This window comes from Setaria viridis, chromosome 8 (genome assembly GCF_005286985.2).
Source record: "Setaria viridis chromosome 8, Setaria_viridis_v4.0, whole genome shotgun sequence".
Lineage (NCBI taxonomy): Eukaryota > Viridiplantae > Streptophyta > Magnoliopsida > Poales > Poaceae > Setaria > Setaria viridis.
The window spans coordinates 29,624,174-29,644,514 of record NC_048270.2 but is presented as its reverse complement, the minus strand read 5'-3'; the positions used below and the strand labels follow the sequence as shown (position 1 = coordinate 29,644,514).

Sequence of the window (20,341 nt, the reverse complement as noted above, 5' to 3'; positions counted from 1 at the left end):
TTTGAGCCGAGCCGATCACATCGATTCATACTATGATTGCGATTGTGATCACTGTATCATCCTATGATCACCAACTTATACTCTGATATTGCGACTGTGATCACCGATTGATACTCTAATATTGCGATTGTGATCAATCTTCACTGTTTTGCTTCATTTCTTCGTGTGTCTTTGTCCTGGCTTCTCTTTTATGATATCTTGGGTTGCTTTAAGGTCTTCTAGGGTCTTGCACATGTCCTCTTGACCTTTGTTTGATGTGTTTGGTCACCCCAAGTCCATAATCTTGCATCCATGTGACTAAACTTTGTATACTCGCAAATATTGTTAGTTCCATAGGTTAGTGTTGACATAAAATCACCAAAATCACTAATAGTCTAGATAGGACCATTTTCCTTACAAAGTTCATGTTCATCAAACAATAAGCTATATGCAACATAAGGCAAAGGCGATAACAGGAATCTAAAATATAATTTGGGGAGTAATAATTTGAATGAAGGATAATTTTTTTACAGAATAGTGTTACCTTGCTTTCTTCAGTTCATGCATCATTGTAGCAACAATTAGCAATTCATCTTGTCAAATGGACTTTAACATTAGAAAGTCTCAAAGTGCATTTTGGATTTAGAAATAATTCAATACTGTAAATTACAAGGCATCTATTGTAGCAAATATGGGCACCCCAACAACCTCTCAGCTGCTACGTGGGTCGCGCCATCGCCGATTCGCTTGCACTTGCCCGCCCAGTATCATCACCATGGTTGCCGCTGCAGGCGCCTAGCAATAACGTGGCACATCCGACTCTCGTTCTACTACTAGTGCAAGAGCAAGTTCAAGCACTTGTTGGCCACGGACAGGGAGCCAGGGACAAGTCGGTATACATCTCGTCCTCCAAGCGGCACACGCTTGCACCATCACTGCATTGTTGCTGCTCCTCCTTTGCGCCGTGCCATTGACTTTTGCTCGCACAAAGGGACACGGGAGGCGGCGGAGGTGAGGAGCGCATCCTGGATGGAATCAGACAGAGGGGACGGGGAGGAGAGGAGAGGAGAGGAGCAGAGGAGCGGCGGTGAGGAGACAAGGAGACGGCCTCCGTCGGTGGCGGCCTGCCGGTCTTTGATGCTTTGCAGAAGGGAGCAGCAGGCTTTGCAGATGAGCACTCTGGAGACAGCAAGCTCCGTCGGGTAAAGTCCAGAAGCAAGGCTGCCGTCCATACAAGATTGGACAGCTGAGAATTGCTGGGAGCTACAATTGGACGGTCATGACACGCTACTAGAAAAATGACTTCTCGTCCCTAGCCTTAGTACCGGTTACTTTTCGACCCGATACTAATATTAGCATTAGTACCGGTTCCAAATTTGGAATCCCCCGAATGCCTTCTAGTACCGGTTGAAGCTACCCTCTAGTACCGGTTGGAGCCTCCACCCGATACCCTCTAGTACGGTTGGACTCCCCCACCGGTACTGCTAGAGGGGCTTGTCCCGTCCGCACGTCCCCTGCGCACGCATTTTTTTTTACTCTTGTGCCTGCCTCTTCTCCTTATCCTCCTGCGCCTGCCTCTTCTCCTTCACTCTTTCTCGCTATCTCCTTCCACTGCTAGCTGCCTCCACTCCTCTCTCCTTCTTCCTTCCGCCGGCTCGGTGGAGACGGGCGCAGCCGAAAGGGCGGGCCTCGGGCGTGTGCCAGGGGTTTGGGACCGGTACTAATGGCTATTTTTCTAGTAGTGACATCATAATGGGGAGAGAGAAATTCCGCCAGGTTTTGTTCTTTAGAGGTTCAGAGAGGATCTTAACAACTTCGAGGCTGGTCTTATTTTGTGTCGAAAAAAAAATTTGTGCCCACATGCTACCGATCAGCGTAGCTCTTTTCTTAGTACCTTTATTTCTGAGCTGCTTATGGTATAGCTGCAGATAGCATCGTGGGTTGGTAGAATGCTATAACACACGGTAGTTCAAACAATGTGCATTGAGTATGATTTTTTAAACTGTGGAAGGGTATTCAACTAGTACTAATAATAAATACTTTGATAGCTACAGTAGAACACGTTTGTTTGTCTTATTCTTTCAACATTCCATTGTATCCTACAATTTGCTTGCTCCATTCTAAAATGCATAACTTAAACAATAATCATTATCCTGAATATTCTGCCATAAAAAATGTAAAGAGAGAACCACAGCTGGTACAAATGGTACTAGCGGAAAGTTCTGAACATGATTCAGTTGCTAAGGTGAACTCTTCTTTATCTGCATTAAGCAAGATAGTTGTGTTGGCGTTTTTGTAATCTAGTCCTCTGTGTGAGTGTGTCTGGTGTGTGTTTTTTTAGGTTCGGACCCCTGTTCCTTCTTCTTAATGAAATGATACGTACTCTTAAGCAAGACAGTTGTTGTGTAAATCCGGTCAATCAAGACAGCCTACCTAACACGGTGCTTCCATTTAATGGGAATAATGATTCCTTTGATAATGTGAGTGCCTGTCATTATGCTTTATAGTTGAAGTAACATTGCAAAATCTCGTGACTGTTGGCTTCTAAATTTTCCTTTCTGCATTCAGATTCATGTGCGTGTTCTGATTGTGAATCTATGTGAAGGTGTCAAGTCATACTAATCAAGGTTCAAGTAGGAAGGTTGTTACTCATTTGAAAAGATGTAAGGACTTGCTTTAACACAGATTCGTTGACATGGTGATGCATTTAAACTAATGATTGATGTATGATCTACAGTGCCAAAAAAGACAGGATTCAAAGAAGCATGTAGTCAACAGAGCCCATTGGATGCTGCCATTACCAAACTAAAGGCTAATGTTGAATACATGCAAAGCTGCCGGAATAGACTGACTTTTGTGAAATCTGAATATACGAAACATCTTATAGAAAAAGACGCATTTGAAGCAGAGAAGCTAGAGAAGAGAACTTCCCTGAGCCGATTGAATTCATTGCTTGATGAAAATGATGAAGCCATAGCTGAACTTGAGAAGAAACTTGAGTACCTTCACCTGAAAAGACAGAAGATTGAGAAGGAGATAGAGCATGAACAATTAATCAGAACTCTCGAGCCCGGAAGAGGTTAGCAGCAGCATTGAGAAAGCACGCCATGATGCCCAACAACTGTTTCTCAGAATCTTGGCTGAGCTGCAACGAAAGTTGCTTAATGCATGATCTTTGTAAATCGCTAGATTTGTCTAGCTTCACATCTCTTTTAACTCATGCTCCAGGTGTAGGTTAATTATCTGTAGGTATAGTCTGGGTTGGACCGCTGAGGATGAACTTCTTCCTGGGGTCATTTCCTAACTTTTGTTGTGCATCTAGCTTATCGCCGTGCTTGGTTAATATGCATCCTGTTCAGTCATGAATTTCCATTCCTTATATGATTTTCTGCCAATCATCAACTGATTTACTGTTCAGTACGTTTATCTAGGACATGTCCATCGCAGTGGTACATAGGGTATTGTTGCCTAATGTTATTTCCAGCCTCGTTGGAAGCTTAAATGTACCATGTCGACGAGTGTCTGTTTATGCTGTAATCTGGCTGTTCTCAGCTGGCACGTTCTAGAGCGTGCAGTGTTGCTAATGCAAGTTCTCTTATGCTGTACAAATTGAAGAAATTTTCCTAGGTTTGAAATTGAAGCCATTGGTTGACCAGCAAACTCAACCATAAATGATATACCAATGACGGCTCCACTGTCAACTTACTTGCTGCCATCTCATTGATTGAGAAATAATCTTTTCTCAATCGACTGAGAAATAACAAAACTGAAATAGTGACATCTTAACAGAATGGACTGGAAATTGTTTAGCTAAGTTGCACCACAAAACCAACAGCTCACACATGGCCACCATTACAAAAGTACTGGGCGGACCGCAGACATCGGGACTGAACACGCATATCAGTCACCACCGGAACCAGACCAGTTGTCATCAAAGGCCACTATGTGATACAACCTCCCAACGATAGCCTGCACAAAAATGAGAACACACTATCACTTCTATTTTATGATACATTCATGATCAGACAGGAATTTTGAGGCATAGGACTAATAGCATGCATATAACAATGAGGTCTGATTTATATCGGAGTAGATATATTTCTGGGAACACGTATGACCATTTCCCTCTATCAGTGACAGGCTCACAGCCAGGCCTCAAGATTCAAGAGAGCTTCAGTTTTTATAGGCACCAATGCACCATGAAAATGTATTTCAACTATAAGTCGCACCATGATCCTGGTGAGAAAATAATACCCATTCTGAACTCCATCAGCTCATACACTTAAGGATAATAGATCTTGAATATGGATGCTACTGTCAAGTGTGACTCTACTTGATGAGTAGTTACATCTTAGAATATATTGGTTAGAACATGGTTCTATGTTTTTTGGATTAGAGACATATGAAGCATGACTACTAAATGTCAATAGTTAACTTAAAACCTTCTGGCCTCGGGATCTTCTTGACACTGATTTGCTCATTACGTATGCCACTTTTACTCAAGATCTTCACAATTTGCCTGACCTTATCCTTGACCCTTAGTTTCTCTTCACATTCAATGTTGACTTCCTTAAGATTTGCACATGAAAATGATTGCTCAATTCGAACATGTTTCCTGCTTTCACCTCTGGCTGCGGATAAGAAATTCTACATGACACAAGACATTAGAAAAAATCAATAGAATATACATGAGCAATTCATTAGTACAGTAGTAGTATTATCATACATCCAGAAAATCTACCTCGTCGCTACGAAGCTGAAGAGTGAGCTTTTCAAGAATAGGTGTGTGCTGAAGAATGCGAACTAGTGCATGCAGGTCAATAGCCCTACACCACATGTCGAGTAAAAGAGTCATTAATCTTCCAAATATGGGGCAACATTCCAAATCCCTTTTGTAGATATACTGGACAAATTGCAGATGAACAAAAATATCATAAGCTCACAATTTCCAGCTGATCAAATAAAATAACAGAGGTTACTTGAAACTTTAGTAGATATTTTAAATTCACAAATAAATAGGAAAAACACCGAAGTACACCTTAAGCCTCCAAGCTACCGTTTTGTCTAATCTGGCCTCTTATTAGGAATTTTACAAATAAAACGAGTGGTCCAAAGGTGCCGTTCAACAAAAATAAATAGTTGAGGACTAGCCTCAAGCAATCAATAGTACAAGGGCTTGATTGGATATATAAAAGTAACAATAGTTACTGCCGAATTCAGACTTATGCAAATGCAATGAGAAGTGTTCATAACCCATGTCTTTTTGAGTTCTTCTGCATCTGAAACCTTGATATATTGATCATAGAGGCCGATGCTATCAACTCCTAAAGAAATTGACAAAGACCACTCTGTCTAATATTTGTAGGTTGCATGGTGTACGAAATTGACAACTCAACATAGTGACTATCATAATCATCACTAACAAACTAAAAGGTATGTTGCCAATTAATGACAGTGAAAGCACCAAAGTCTGATAATGGAAAAAAAAAAAGGAAGTTATTTAATTAAGTACACGTTAATGCATTTTTAACTAAATAGCAAATAACTATTAAGAGTAGATACGGAGTACAATATAAGTGGAAGCATACCACTTTTGGTTGATCTTTCAACTCCAAATTGACAGCATTGGACAGACTATTCAGAAGTACACTCTGATAACTCCCAACAGGATAGCCATGACAACCTTCACAGCTCTCATCACCACAACCACCCCGACACTGATCCTTGCACCCATGGGAAAGGTCAATGGACGCTGTTTCTAGCGATGGCATGCTTTCAAACAAAGGAGTCTTGCCTCGGCAATCATGAAGTCTCAGTGAAACAATACTAGGTGCAGAAACACGAACACGGTGACCCTCAGGGAAGTTGCATTCGGTAAGGTGCAGACGCTTTAGCGATGGGAATGACATGCTGCGCACCCAAAAGCCGCAGTGTCGCATATCCAACCCCTCTAGCACCAGACAGCATGCGAAATGCACAAAATCTTTGTCCAGAAACACATGGCTAACGTCCAAGCTCGTCAGGTGCCGGGAGACAAGAGGCACGACGAGCTCTGTTTCGGAGCCGATATGGTCGCCCACAACTTTGAGCACCCGAACCTTGCACGCCAGAGCGTACTGGATCCAGGAATGGAAGTGCACGTTCGGCTCGGGCTCCTCAGGCTCACCGGCGTAATCATCCCAGGTCAGGTAGGCCTCGATCTCGCAGGTGACGAGAGGCGAATCGCCGCGGACGGAGATGAGGCGATTCACGAACCTGTCGAAATCCTCGGCGCTCGGGAACCTCTTCTTGGGGCCGACGAGGCGCAGGACGGGCAAGCCCTTCCAGAGCCCTCGCCACCGGCGGGCAAGCACGGACGTCTGCACGGCCTCGTCCACCGGAAGCAGGGAGAGCACTTGGTGGAGGAGCGCGTCCGGGAGCTCGCTGATGCGGTCCTCGCCGCCCTCCTCCGCAGCCTTCGTCTTCTTCATTCCGTCGAACAGGTTGCGTGCCACACGCAGTGGTGGTTCTGCTTCTGCAGGAGCCGGGGGGAAAGACTGAGCGGAGACCCAGAGGGTGGAGGAAATGTGTCGAATCTACTAGGGTATAAGATCACCTCACCTCGACTCGGTAGTGGGTTGTTCCTTTCCTTCGGCCGCCAGCAGCAGGTAGAGAGCAAGATGAGTCGGCGACGGCCGAGGCGGCGATGTGCGGCGGCGTACCAGGCGTGTTTTCTGGCGAAGAAGACGAGCCGCCTCTTGGGGAAAAAACTGACGGAGAAGAGACGCAAAAGTAGTCAAGTAGAGCAGATACGTTCGGTGGGCTGCAGGGATGGATTGGGCCTAAACTCAGTAGCAAATTGGCCCGTGCACTTAATATATGCTAGTATATTTTACGGTCACACCTTAAAAGAAAAATCATGTTTCCTTCTGCTTCGATAATTCCGCCTCCCCTTTTAGATTTTTATTTATTATGCATCATTTAATACAGGAATTTAGAAATTTATCCTAGGATTCATGAAAGCGTAGAAATACTATCCAATTCCCAGTAATGCACAATATTTGCTAATCAAAAGGTCGAGATCGAGAGAGAGAGAGAGAAGTTTTAGGCACATCAGCCTAACCAAAAAGGCCCATATCAGCCTGTCGGAGAAGTGGGCTGTAATAAAATCCCGGGCCGCCTACGCAGCATGAAGCCCACGTCGTCGGTGGTACTTTTTTACGTCTGGCGTCACGAAAAAACGAACAGCCTAAACAACAAGGGCCCATATCAGCCTGTTGGAGATCTGATGGGCTGGATCATATCATCCGGGCCGCCTACGCGGGCATGAAACCCACGCGGATGGGATTTTTAACCTCCAGTTCCTACCCGGCCCATACTTGACTCTGTATACTATTACTGTATACAACTCGGGACCGTCCTGTTAGCTAATCCCAGTGCATTTTGCTCAAAAAAAAAAAAGCTAATCCCAGTGCATAGCCATAGACGCGTCTAATTAGTGACATGTAGGTTTTTTTAAGAAGAGGGAATAGGAAAGCAGCGCCGTCAAGGAGATGTAGATTGGGCTCAACATCAAAAACTAAAAGCTGCGTGTATGTTTTGAGCTCATAATCAAGACGTCAAAGACGCAACAACTATGCAGTTTAGATGCCGACCCTCGGGATCTGAGGCGTACGCTTTCTATTTTCCAACAAAAAACGACGATGCCCGATGTGCATTTGACACGCAAGCGTCAGCGCTGATGCACGCGTTGAGAAGGACCAACCACCACCCATACATGTGATAGGAGTGGTAGAGGACCGTCTAATTTAACTTAACAAATTTAAGAATCGGATTCAATAAGGATCGAGCCATAATATTATATAATTTTGAACTAAAAATATATAGGGTTGAGTTGGATTATGAAAGAGGCATGAGGACCATGACCCATTACCACTCCTGCTCGTACGTGCTTCCAGAAATGTAGACATATGTAACCATGACCCATTATTATGCATCTAGACATACACTATATTAGGAAAAAAAAAGTTAAAACGACCTACAAGAACCCAATTAGTTTTAAAATAGAGGGTATACTAAGTACTAACCCATGATTCCATGATCATGTCATTGCTTGGGTGGGGAAAAAAATTGAATAGGAGCCAACGGCCAAAGCCAAAACTTGGAGTTAGCTTGGACGCCAAACCCAAGAAATTTGGCGCCAATCACCAACAACCATGAACGCTCAAATTAACTAAGACGTGCGTCGATCCGTCGTGACTCGTGCGATCGCGCGCGAGATTCTCTCAATCTCGTGCGTGGCCCACATCTTCATCGACCGATATGTTTATCTGTCTCGCGCAGCAGCTCCAAATTGGCATCTTCCTCGTTGTATTCCCGGAGACTTTGACTACGTCTCCAGTTTGCAATTGCTCACTGAACTACCGCGTGTTAATAAGTTCTAAACGACGAGGACTGCCGCCGCCCTCGTCGCGGCCTTGCACCACCGCGCCCCCATCCTGGCCCTACGCTGCCGCGCCCCCGTCCCGGCCCTGCACCGCCGCCGCCTCTGTGCCGGCCATGCGCGACAGCGTTGCATGAGGCTACCGCCCCTCGTCCCGACGCTGCGCCACCGTGCCCCCATCCCGACTCTACGCTGCCGGACAGACGCCGGAGCTGGAGGAGAACAGAGAGGAGCGAGAGGGAAGGAAGAAAGAAAGGTTCTTTTACCCAATGACAGGTGGGGCCCATGTGCGAGGAGAGAAGAAAGTGGGAAGGGAAAAATAGATCTGCTGGCTGCTGCAGCACCTCTCCCCAGTAAACTAGAATTGTGAAAGGGGATTCCCCCCTTGATAAAGGACAAATGGGAAGTTCAACCTCTGTCACGACATGCCGGGGCAATAGGCAATATGCCATTTTCAAGTAATAAATACTGTATTGACTAGAGATCTTCACCGGAACTATAAGTAGACAATGACACGATCGCACTTCATTGCATCCTCTACTGCTGGCTCTCCTCCACGCGCCGCAAAACGGCAAAAGGACACAACCGCCGGTCCTCGATGGAGAACGGCGCCGGCAATGAAGCCGCCGCCGCGTGGAACTTCGCTCCGAACGACTCCCTCGTCGGCGTGACGGCGCTCTCGGTGCGCGGCGTGCTGGGCAGGATAATAGCCGGGATGGTGGAGGACGGCGGCGGCGGCGACGGCGAGCGGCCGGTGATCCCGCTGGGGCACGGCGACCCGTCGGCGTTCCCGTGCTTCCGGACGGCGCCGGAGGCCGTGGACGCTGTCGCCGGCGCGCTCCGATCCGGGGAGTACAACTCCTACGCCAACGCCAGTTGCGTCGGCCTCAAGCTGGCACGAAGGTCGTACACCCAAACTTCTCTAGCTGGTTGCTAAACCGAAACCAGCACGGCAACTTATTCTTGTCCATCCATTTCTTTTTACAAGGCGCGTGGACACATTTCAATTCAAGATTCAAACTTCATAATCTTTGATAAGATTTAACCTATGATTTGTAGACTAACATTTTTAGTTCACGTCGAATATATAATTCCAGGTCTATATCGCAGTACTTGTCACGCGACCTTCCCTACGAGCTATCAGCCGACGACGTCTACCTCACGAGCGGCTGCACCCAAGCCATCGAGATCGTCTGCTCCGTCCTGGCTCGCCATGGCGCCAACGTCCTGCTCCCAAGGCCAGGCTACCTGTTCTACGAGGCGCGCGCCGTTTTCAACGGCATGGAGGCCCGGTACTTCGACCTTGTGGCAGAGAGAGGCTGGGAGGTTGACCTTGATTGCGTGCAGGCACTTGCTGACAGGAACACGGTTGCCATGGTCATCGTCAACCCGGGGAACCCCTGTGGCAATGTCTACACCTATGAGCATTTGGCCAAGGCAAGTGCAAGTTCATGGATGATCCTCATATGTGTTCCAAACTGATTGATTTTTGGGGAACAACATGTTGGTGTTTGGCTTTTGTGTCATTTTTTTTTTTTGCTCTAGGTTGCGGAGATGGCGAGGAAGCTTGGCATCTTTGTGATCGCGGATGAGGTGTATGCACACTTGACATTTGGGGAGAGGAAATTTGTGCCTATGGGCGTGTTCGGCTCGGTGGCGCCGGTGCTCACTCTGGGATCCATATCGAAGAGATGGGTGGTGCCTGGATGGAGACTTGGCTGGATAGTAACCAATGACCCTAATGGCGTGTTTCGCAAAACCAAGGTTCAGTTGCAGAAACGGAGTACATTTCAGATGAAGTAGCAAAGACATGCTTTCAGATTTTGGAATTGTATGAAGACTGAACCGTAGAAATTTTACTCAAATAATGCTTGATCATTTTCCCCCCTTTCAGGTAGTGGACAGCATCAAGAGTTACCTTGACATCTCCACTGATCCTGTAACTTTTGTCCAGGTGAATGAAACTGCCCTGTGATATTTATCTTTCCTTTCAGGGATAATACATAAATCACCAAAGAAAGACTTGGGTATAGGAAAGGTACAAAGACTTGAGTATAAGAAAAGTACAATGGTCTGGACCCATATTCATGACATAAATTATGCTTGTCAGGGAGCAATTCCACAGCTCATCGAAAACACTAAGCAAGAATTTTTTGATAAAACCGTCGAGGTTCTAAGACAAACTGCGGATATATGCTGGGAGAAGCTGAAGGGAATCAGTTGCATCACTTGCCCCAGCAAACCTGAGGGTTCAATGTTTGTAATGGTATGTGAGAACTGAGTACTACACGTTCTGTTCCATGTACCAAGGCACAATCACATTTTCTATTTTTCTAACAGGTGAAACTGGATCTGTCTTGCCTGGAAGACATCAAAGATGATATGGATTTCTGCTGCCGGCTTGCAAAGGAAGAATTGGTGTTGGTTTTACCAGGTACAATTTTATAAGATACAGGATGGGAAACTGAACTTTAAAACCTTACAGCTGGAACTAATTTGTCCAGGATGTGCTGTGGGATACAAGAACTGGCTCCGGATTACCTTTGCAATCGCACCATCTTCTCTTCATGATGGCCTTGACAGGCTCAAATTGTTCTGCTTGCGACACAGCAAGCCAAAGATGTAACCTGATAAGCTTGAAGTATTCAAGAAGTGATATGACAAGCAATAAGGATTAGTGCAGATCCCTGCTAAGATAAGGTTTCTGCTTCTCAGTCATCATTTGATATAGTTACAACTCTAGTTGTAACCCAAGTGTGCATACGTGCACCGTTTTCTGTTATGGAATAAATGACAAATTATATGAGGGTGACGGATTCTGTTCACATTCACAGTTAAGAAAAAAGCTCAAGCTAAATTTGTTTTAGGCACAAGACGAAGCATTTGAAATGCCCAAACAAGGTGCAGCACTTTAACAATTGAAGGGAAGAAGAGCGCAACTAAAGGAATCATGCTTCATGGGAAATCAGAATTGCATAATACCTCCATGTTAGGCAGCCAACATAAATACCCAATCTCAGATTGGGATTCAAATTCTTTACAGGGCAAAATAAAACAAATTATTAGTACACCCACCTGCACCGAAAGGAAAAGGCAACATAACTTGAACATGTAACAACTAAAACAGGAGTACTAGAAGACAAGACTGGATACCTAGTATCAGCAAACTCGTGCCATGATCACAGTTTCAGTTATTTATGGTTCCAACAAGACATGCCTGGTGAACACTTAAAGGAATGTTGGGACAGTCTGAGAATTCACCATTGTTGCCATAAGATAGCCATTGCTACTTATGTGGTTCTCTACTGGCATTGTGTTGCTATTAGACAGTTGCAAATCACGGGTCACAGTCCATTGGTCAGTTAAGATGTCTGCATATGCTGATTGGCAAATCTTGCTTTTGAAAACCTCACCGAGAGGCCCATCATCAAGTGTTTCCCTGGATACCAGTAAGAGACTTTCCTGCAACTCATTACCATTTTCTGCTGAACTGCCTACTCCATGCACAATGTATGCCTGATCATGATCATGCTGCAACTCCACTGGAGATAATGGTACTATGTCACGGTTCTGGGAAGAACCTGAGGATGCAAAGTCAAAGGAATCCATGGGAGCGGATACTGATAACTGGTTGTGTACATTCTGTTTCTCCAGCAGCTTCCTGCAAAGCAGAGTCTATATCTTTAGTCCATGGAAGAAAACATTGCACAACATTCTTTCACTCTCGACTGCAACATTTCATTAAAGTTGCACTGTTGCCCGAAAACCTCAAATTCAGCTATCCTCAAAATACTGTACGACCTAGTATGGTTGTTCAAGTGAGCATGGGAATAGAAAATGAAGTTCATCTAAGGAAGGATGAACTTAGCAACTAAATAAAGAAATTATTGCTGCATAAAAAAACTAAGGTCAAACTGATCTAATCATTAATGGTTGTGTAAAAGGTTCAATTATCCTGTCAAATCTTGTATCCTAAACGCTAATTTGCAACATGTATAAACCATAGGTATTATTTATTTTTCACAAACACTTGTTTGCAAATCTATAGGAAGCAGATATAAGACAAGTCAGTAAGTCACGTAGGATCAGGTAATTTCACCTGTTAGATTCTCTTGAGAAAGAATCGGTCATAGTAGCAGCTGAGCTTTTCACCTGCTGCTGCCAAGGCACAGCATAGCTGTGCAATGATGGTCCACCAGAAACAGCCATGGATGGTTCTGCAATGGTGGGTGTTGCCTTTCGGCTTTCCACATGCTTTCTTGAACGATGGCAATTGCGTTTTATGTGACGCTCGCAGTACTTTTGGTCACCAACAGCATCTCTCGAGCACCGCCACTTCTTGCCATCAGTACGACGGCATCTTCCTGGTTCAGCATCACCAGGACCAGGACGAAATGGTGTCCATCCTACTGTAAAATGCAATCCCCATTAGATATGACAATGACACAAACCGCCCAAAAATTTTAGCAACATTCAGAATTTCATATCACCCAAGTGACTAGTTTGCATCTAAAATGCTGAAGTCGCATATCCTGGGCATCTTGTTCAACGTAATGGAATCCCAATGCTAGCATGTGTTTTATATATCTAAAATCATGTAGCATGAGGGCATCACATTGGTAACAGGAAAATGTTACCAAATGAGCATCAGTCAAGAAGCACAGAAATGACACGTTTCCAAAAGCAACTGAAATCATTGAGATCATTATTTGCCTATATTTGCAACCTTTTTCTTTGTGCCTGAAGAAACAAACCAATGGAAACACTATCTAAGAAAGATAACGAAACGTAAAACTAAGACCTCAAAAGAATCCCAATGCAAGGCAATCTTTCATATATAAACGACATAATACATAATAGAGACATAGACTAACAGGAGAACTAAAACAAGATGACCATTTTACTTCCATGCATTTTAAGTTATTGGTTCACTATTCTTCTCTTGCAAGTTCCTTGTTGCGCCTGAAGAAACGAACCAAAGAAAACACCATCTTATCCCAAGAAAGACAATAGAAAATATAACTAAACCATGACAGAATCATACAGCAAGACAATCTTTCATATCTAGAATGAAAAAACAGAGCACTGAACAGGAAAACCACAATCAGATTGCCATTTTACTTGCTTCTTCCATGTATTTTAAGCAACCATTTCAAATCTCCTACCTTGAGCTATTGACAAAAGTACAGGTGAGAGAGAAGGATGTTTACATGAGCTGGAGCCAAGACCACTCCACGGATTGATACTTCTTCTAATGGGAAGGAGCAAGCTGGACGGAACGGGAGCATTAACAGCAAAATGCTTGTAGATCAGGGCCTGGTGCTCCAGCTCCATCCACTGCGTCGGAGTGAACGGCCCCCTCACCCTCGACAACACCCCCTGCATCTTGCTTGCCCCAGAGCTCAGGCCCAAACCTTAATCACAAGAACATCATCAGTAACAACAAGAACAAACACTGAAACAGTGAGCTAACAGGACGCAGGTACAGTAGGGACTGCAGGAAACGGTGCCCGTGACCAATGGCTCCCTAGTTCCCACACATGCAAGATTTAAGGAAGCAGCCCCAATCAGTGGCCACTTTAACTTTTTTTTTTTTGCAGGCGAGGTATGTGCAAGGAGGATAAAGATTGCATCTTTGGGGACAGGACACATCCTGCCTGGCCTCGGGTTGCAAAAGCAAAAGGGAGGGGAATAATGGACATGCGCTCCCTTTTGCTCACGACAAGACCCCAAAGGCAGGGGCTTTTGCAGGAGGGTGCCATGGCCATGGCCGTGACCCATGAGCAAGCAATCAATCACAGCTGGGCTCGAGCTCAGAGAGAGCACGGCAGAGCCCCAGTGCCCCACAGATGCAACAGTATCTTCACCAGGGATTTTTTTAAAAAAAAGAAAAGAAAAGGGGGAAAAGATCTATCTTTTCCTTGCGACATCTCACCTGCTGCACCACTGGATGAGAAGCTCAGCATCTGCGCTCCGCTGGAAGCGGTGGTGGTGGCGGATCCAAGAAACGAGCAAGATGGCGGCGGCGGCGATGCCCTTCCGGCCGCACCCAAGAACCCATCTCGGCCCGCTTCCATTGCTGGCAGGGATGCGCGGGGCAGTTTAGGAGAGATTGGAAGCGGGGGCTTCTTGGGGGATCAGATTCATAGTGGGGGATTGCCGGATTGGGGGGAGGAGCTGATGGCTGTGGGTGTTGGGGGAACCAGGCTGGCTTGCTGCTTCGGCGGAGCAGGGGAGAGGAGATGGGATGGGGGAATGGGAGGAAGCAAGGAATTGAATGCACACCCCTGTTCTGAACAAGGGAACAAAATTGTAGCTTGCCTACCACAAAATGGGAGTAGGGCTAGAGTTTTCTTTTTCTTTTTCCTTCCCGCACTTTATTTCTGATCCTAAAACGACCTGACCAGGATGACTGGATCTTTGTGTTAACAGAAAAAAAAATGATGTCACTGTTGTTCTTGACAGTCGGAATAAAAGATGGATTCCTGTTGTAGGGTTTACAAGCTTGGATGCTTGAGATTAAGGTCCGTTTGATATACAATGCTAAACTTTAGCACCCTCAAATGGAGTGATAAAGTTTAGCACTTGGGGTTATTTGGATACAGTGCTATAGTTTAGCACCTTGGATGAGAAATGACTACATTGCCCTCATTTATGACTGCCTTGGGAAAAGTGGAGAGAAGAGAGAGGGAGCAACTAAGGAAAAAGTGGACTTAGGGATCACTTTTAGCACCCATTAGCATTTTTTAGCACTCCTTAGGTGTGCTAAAGAAAACAAGGGTGCTAAACTTTAGCACTCACCTTTTAACATCCCTATTTGGAAGTTCAAGTGCTGAAAATGTGCTAAAAAGTGAGCCCTTTCCAAACATCCCTAAGCTTCTTGTTTTTTTTGATTGTGCTGTACCTGGCTGCTTCTCACCGTAGTGTTTAACACGTGTCATCGGACCACGGGCTCTTCCATCCATCCGTCGACCTGTTTAAGGCTAAAGTTTGGTCCGGACTAAACTTTAACTTTAGTGCTGCTCATGTTTTATTCTATGGACTAAAATTTATAAATACTGTTGAATAAAAATCTTTTTATCCTTTCGCCAACCACTCTTGCTCCTGACGCTTACGTCTGTTTTTGGCGTCAAGTCTGTTTCATCTGCACAAACTTCATGTTATCCAACCCTCGAATGAACAAAATCATTACTGCGCTACACATGGATGTAAACGATTTATGGTTATGCTACCACTGCCCCAAACCCCTGAACATCTAATTCATCAACTACTGAAAATGTAATAGCTGAACATCTAATTCATCAACTACTGAAAATGTAATAGCTGTTGCTGCTGAACAAGCTCTGCGCTCCACCTCGCCTCGCGCCCGATCCCGCGGCCGTCAACCCTGGCGAGGCCCACGCCCAGGTTCTGCATCACCTCGTGCGCCGACGGCCCCATTCTTGCGTCCTCAGTGATGCGAGGGGGGCGGAGAAAAGGAGAAGCGAGACACGGGGAGGGGGTGCGCCAGCGGGCCCGTGAGACCTCAGGCGGTGACGGCGGCGGGGGCTGGGCCGGCGGGAGGGCGGCGGCGGGAGGAAGCCAGGCGGGAGGGTGGGACGGGGAGTAATGAGGGGCAGTGGTGTCCCCAAGACACTTTAGTCTAAACTTTAGTCCACCTGTTTGGGTGCTTAGGGACTAAAAGTGTATAAAAACAGTGGACTAAAGTTTAGTCCATAGGAATCAAACACCCCTAACAATATTTTTTTCTAAATAAAATCTAATTTGCCAACATTTCAACACAAGTTAATAAAAATGCAATTTCAAAAGAAAAGTTAATAAAAATGCACAAATTTAGTACTCACTCTGTTCCAAATTGTAGGTCGTTTTAACCTTTCTAGATTTATAGATATTATTATGCACCTAGATATACATTATATCTATTATAAGGGAGGAAGTATCAAAAGTTCAATAAATAAATTTGTATTCAAAGTGCTTCAAGGTAATATAATACGTTAAACAAGGTTAGGAGCCAAAATATATATAATTCAAAAGATCTTCGCACTTGGATAAATGTTATCTAATCAACAGTAGAATGTTTAAAAACAGATAAAATCACAAAATTCAGTATCCCTTCTTTTTTCACGGAACAAAAAAAAAACTTTTGTCAAAAGGTCGCATGTTGGACGACCCAAGTTAGGTGTCGTTCTTTGAAAGGTAGTTAAATGTCGTTCTAGCGTCACAACAGCCTAGTATAATCCATTGCTCGATTCCCTCTATGGTGCTAATGATCTAACTAAATTAGACAGACGTGGTAATGACTAAGCACTCCCTAATCCACCCGCGTCATTCAACTAACCGCACCCATTATATTCTAATCCAAACTTCTCCATCACATCTCCCCGTTTCCGAGTCGGATTCCACATTTCCATTCACCACTCTCAACAGTGGAGCTCTGCACACCGCGGCGGTGTCCACATCCGATATGTTGATGCGTTGGAGCTTTGAGCCCCGCGGCGTTCGGCTCTGCCGGGACGCGCGGCTGCTGTCGGTCCCTGCTTCCCGGCGCCCGTGCTTATGATGTCGCCATCCACATTCTTCGCTCCTGCTCTTGCTCTCCTCCACAGTGCGTCTAGGGCCCCTAGGTCTCCTGGCGGCGCTTCTGAGTTCTCGATCTCCTCCTTCCCTGGCGTCTTTCTCTCTATTGAGTCTCCCCCATCCCCCTTTCCTCCCAACCATGTCCGCCCCAGCCATCCCGAGCCCCGATCTTGTTCGGACGGGTTTCCTTGCCACCGCTGGGATCGCTTCCTTCCCCTGCTTCCATCATGTCCCCCCTCCTCCCATTCAGGCCTCATCTTCCGCGATTTTGTCCTTGCTAATTTCTTCGCGATGGTCGCACCACCTCAAGCACCTTCTCCATCTACGACGGTCTGGATAAATCTCTCCCCCCCCCCCACACACAAGGTGGTTGCTGATTTTCTGAATGGGTAATCCAGATGACCTCCTCCATATTTCTTCTCCTGTGCCTGGGGTCTTTACCACGGTTCTCCTCTATCTCGGTCAAGAACTTTGTTCTTCATCTCCAGGGTATCTCCCATCCTAGTTTTCTTCTCTTCTTCCATGCTTCTGTTGACCTTGCGCAGGCGGCGCTCATCGCCGCCTGTCGTTCTCCTGCCCGTTTTTCAAATTCCTCTGCCCCGAGCTCTATGCCCCACGTGGCCTCAGGCTCTCCCCCGCTTTTCACCAACTCTCCGTGCGATGGTCAAGCCGCCACTGCTGCCATCCCCTCCTCGTCTACTGCCTGTGACGATGGCGCGTGCCCCCCATCCTTTACTCCCCTCTCCTCGTCCCTTGCGCCGCTGCCAATCTTTTTGCCTCTCAATGGAGAAGTGTCCACTGCATTTATTCGCCGCCCAACTGCCCCTTTTCCAATCCCAAAGCAAAACCCTACAGCTTCTACCTTAACACTACAAGAAATCTTCCGACCAATAACCAACAAAAAAAATATCATAAACGCATTTTTTTGATGCAGGAGTGACAAAAACCCTTCATCATTAGTCGAGCATCATAAATCATGACTAGCGACATTCCTTATTTCGGTGCGTCACTAAGATTATAACGCCTACGAATCGTCAAACAGAAACGTCATAAATTGGATTCTACTGTTTTATCACGATGGACAGAATCTGATGTGGTATGATAATTGTGACAAATTATTTCGTCATAAAATGAATTTGACCCATTTGTTGTTGGGGCGAGCCCAAAATTATTCCCACAGGTCAATGTTATTTAGATAGCCTAAAATTCATTCCGGCAGGCCCATTTGTCATTCGGTCGAGCCCAAAAGAAGAATATTCGGCCCCAAGAACAAGTCCAAGTACCTAAACACAAGGACAGGCAAAACCACATAGGCATGCCTACCAAAAGGAGGCGCCCAGCCCCCGTGGACAAGGACTGACAAGGTCATGGAGGCGCGCCGACCTGAAGCGAACGCCCAACTCTTGAGGATAAGCACTGGCGTGACGACAGATACATGACAAAGATGCATGTTCACGAGAGTACTGCACCATCTGAGCAATTCCAAGATTCATGTTGGTCCTTATGGATTAGGCCAAGCGTCACGTGAAAACTATGCAACCTTATCGGATTGGGAGAATCTTTGTCGTGATCCCTCACGGACCTATTGTTGCACCTTGGCGGTATACTATCCACCCCTTTAGAAATAGATCAGCATTTAACACGAAGAGCCATGGCCCAAATAATAACACTCATAGGCTAGAAACTTCTAGTTTTTGATAGGAGTAGAACCCAGCCAGAAGCCTGATGCCAGAAGAATTCTTGTGAGGGAAACCAGGATGCTCCTTCCCTTCGCAGTCTCTTCGATGAAGTCAGGAGGTGACGATGCTAGAAGAATCCTCGTGAGGAGGCTGTATTGTGAACCCCGCCACCTTCTCGAGCACACCATTGGGGGAGGTGTTCCGTGTAACTTTTTTATGTATTGTAGTTTCTTAGCCGGTATCTTGGGATATCAGCTATCTTAGAGTTGCCACGGGCATTTTGTAACATGTATCACCATTAATTGTTCCAGGGAATATGGTTGTAGTTGAGTAAATATATGCCCTACATCCAGATGTGGGGGCTGTGAGGGCCACATAGGCGCACCGACATGAAATAGGGCGTCCAGCCCTCGAGTACAAGGACTGGCGAAGCCGTAGAGGCACGTTGACCAGAAATAGGCGCCCAGCCCTCGAGTACGAGGACTGGCGGGGCTGCAGAGGCACGCCGACTAGAATTAGGCGCCCAACCCCTAAGGATGAGGGCTGGCGGAGCCACGGAGGCCCGCCGATTAGAATTAGGTGCCCAGGCCCCAAGGACGAGGACTGGGAGAGCCACAGAGGCTCACCGACTAGAATTAGGCACTGTCACCAAAGTCTATGGCCCCTGCCACCACTCCAGCAAGCTTCTCTTCTTAGATTCCCTCAGAACTCTGGAGGATTCAGTTCAAGGGCCCTGGGTCATCCATTGGAGACTTTAACCTCATTAAGGAATTCACGCGAAAAATCCAATGGCAATTTTAACGCTGTTGAGGCTGATTAGTTTAACAATTTCATCAACTCTCTCTATCTTCAAGACATCCCTCTCCTTGATCGGCTGTACACTTGGTCTAACAAGCAGGACTCCCCCACCCTTTGTCATCTCGATCGCGCCCTAGTCAACATTGAGTGGAGCAACTTTTTTCCTGACTTGATTCTCTCCTCCTGTACACGTGCTATTTCTGATCATGTCCTGATCACCCTCCAAGCATCAACAACAGTCCCAAAGCCTACCATCTTTAGGCTTCATAATCACTACCTTTGGAACCCATCCTTCATTGAGCTTGCTGCCGATAATTGGGAAAGTGTGCCTGTAAATGGAGAAGAAAATTATTTGTCTCAAAGTAATTTGACACCAAACAGATTCATGAATAGAAGAAAATAACATTTGGGATTGGAAAAACTGCAGATCTCCCTTTACAACGGGGTATGGCTCCCCTTTTATAGTGACCCATGAGCCACTTTACATTTCAAAAATGTCCTTCCTCAACTAATATATTCCTAGGATATGCCGTACATAGAGGTCACTGGAGGTAACATGTACAAATTGAATTCTTCCATGTGGTCACATTTCTCACGCCTCCATCTTTCCAACTTCGAGACTTCACCTTCACGTCAAGTTGATCCTCTAGCCTCGAGGCTCCATCCACGATCCGAGATGGATGTCCAGCCTCGAGGCGCCTGCTTCGTTAAGCTTTGTCGAGAACTCATAGCTTCGCGGAGTTCTCCTCCGAGTACCATTTCTGAGTAAAGAGTAAAAAAAGTAAAAGCTTGGTGTTTGAAACCAACTTCGAACACTCGAGGGTTAGCTCAGCTAGAGTCTAGCCATCACTGTCATTAGTCACCAGCCTCGAGCCCTTTCATTAGT

The 20,341-nt window shown here is 45.7% G+C and overlaps 3 protein-coding genes across 3 annotated transcripts; 1 reads left to right on the top strand and 2 right to left on the bottom strand.

Annotated features, from left to right (window-relative positions):
- Nucleotides 1-5,430: 5,430 nt before the first annotated feature.
- On the bottom strand, nt 5,431-7,009 carry LOC140223572 (F-box/LRR-repeat protein At3g59190-like). The gene has a single exon (XM_072295528.1). The coding sequence runs from the start codon at nt 6,447-6,449 to the stop codon at nt 5,484-5,486; it is 966 nt and encodes a 321-aa protein (XP_072151629.1). The 5' UTR covers nt 6,450-7,009; the 3' UTR covers nt 5,431-5,483.
- Nucleotides 7,010-8,925: 1,916 nt separating this feature from the next.
- LOC117833356 (nicotianamine aminotransferase 1) lies at nt 8,926-11,207 on the top strand. The gene is made up of 7 exons (XM_034712816.2): nt 8,926-9,304; nt 9,499-9,838; nt 9,947-10,165; nt 10,296-10,355; nt 10,512-10,667; nt 10,742-10,835; nt 10,906-11,207. Exons 1-7 carry the CDS (start codon nt 9,000-9,002, stop codon nt 11,025-11,027), a joined length of 1,296 nt encoding a protein of 431 aa, XP_034568707.1. The 5' UTR covers nt 8,926-8,999; the 3' UTR covers nt 11,028-11,207.
- Nucleotides 11,208-11,372: 165 nt separating this feature from the next.
- On the bottom strand, nt 11,373-14,707 carry LOC117833357 (growth-regulating factor 8). Its single transcript, XM_034712817.2, has 4 exons — nt 14,337-14,707; nt 13,612-13,815; nt 12,501-12,810; nt 11,373-12,062 (listed from the first exon to the last, which is right to left on the bottom strand). The coding sequence occupies exons 1-4, from the start codon at nt 14,476-14,478 to the stop codon at nt 11,630-11,632; spliced, it is 1,089 nt and encodes a 362-aa protein (XP_034568708.1). The 5' UTR covers nt 14,479-14,707; the 3' UTR covers nt 11,373-11,629.
- Between the last annotated feature and the right edge of the window lie 5,634 nt (nt 14,708-20,341).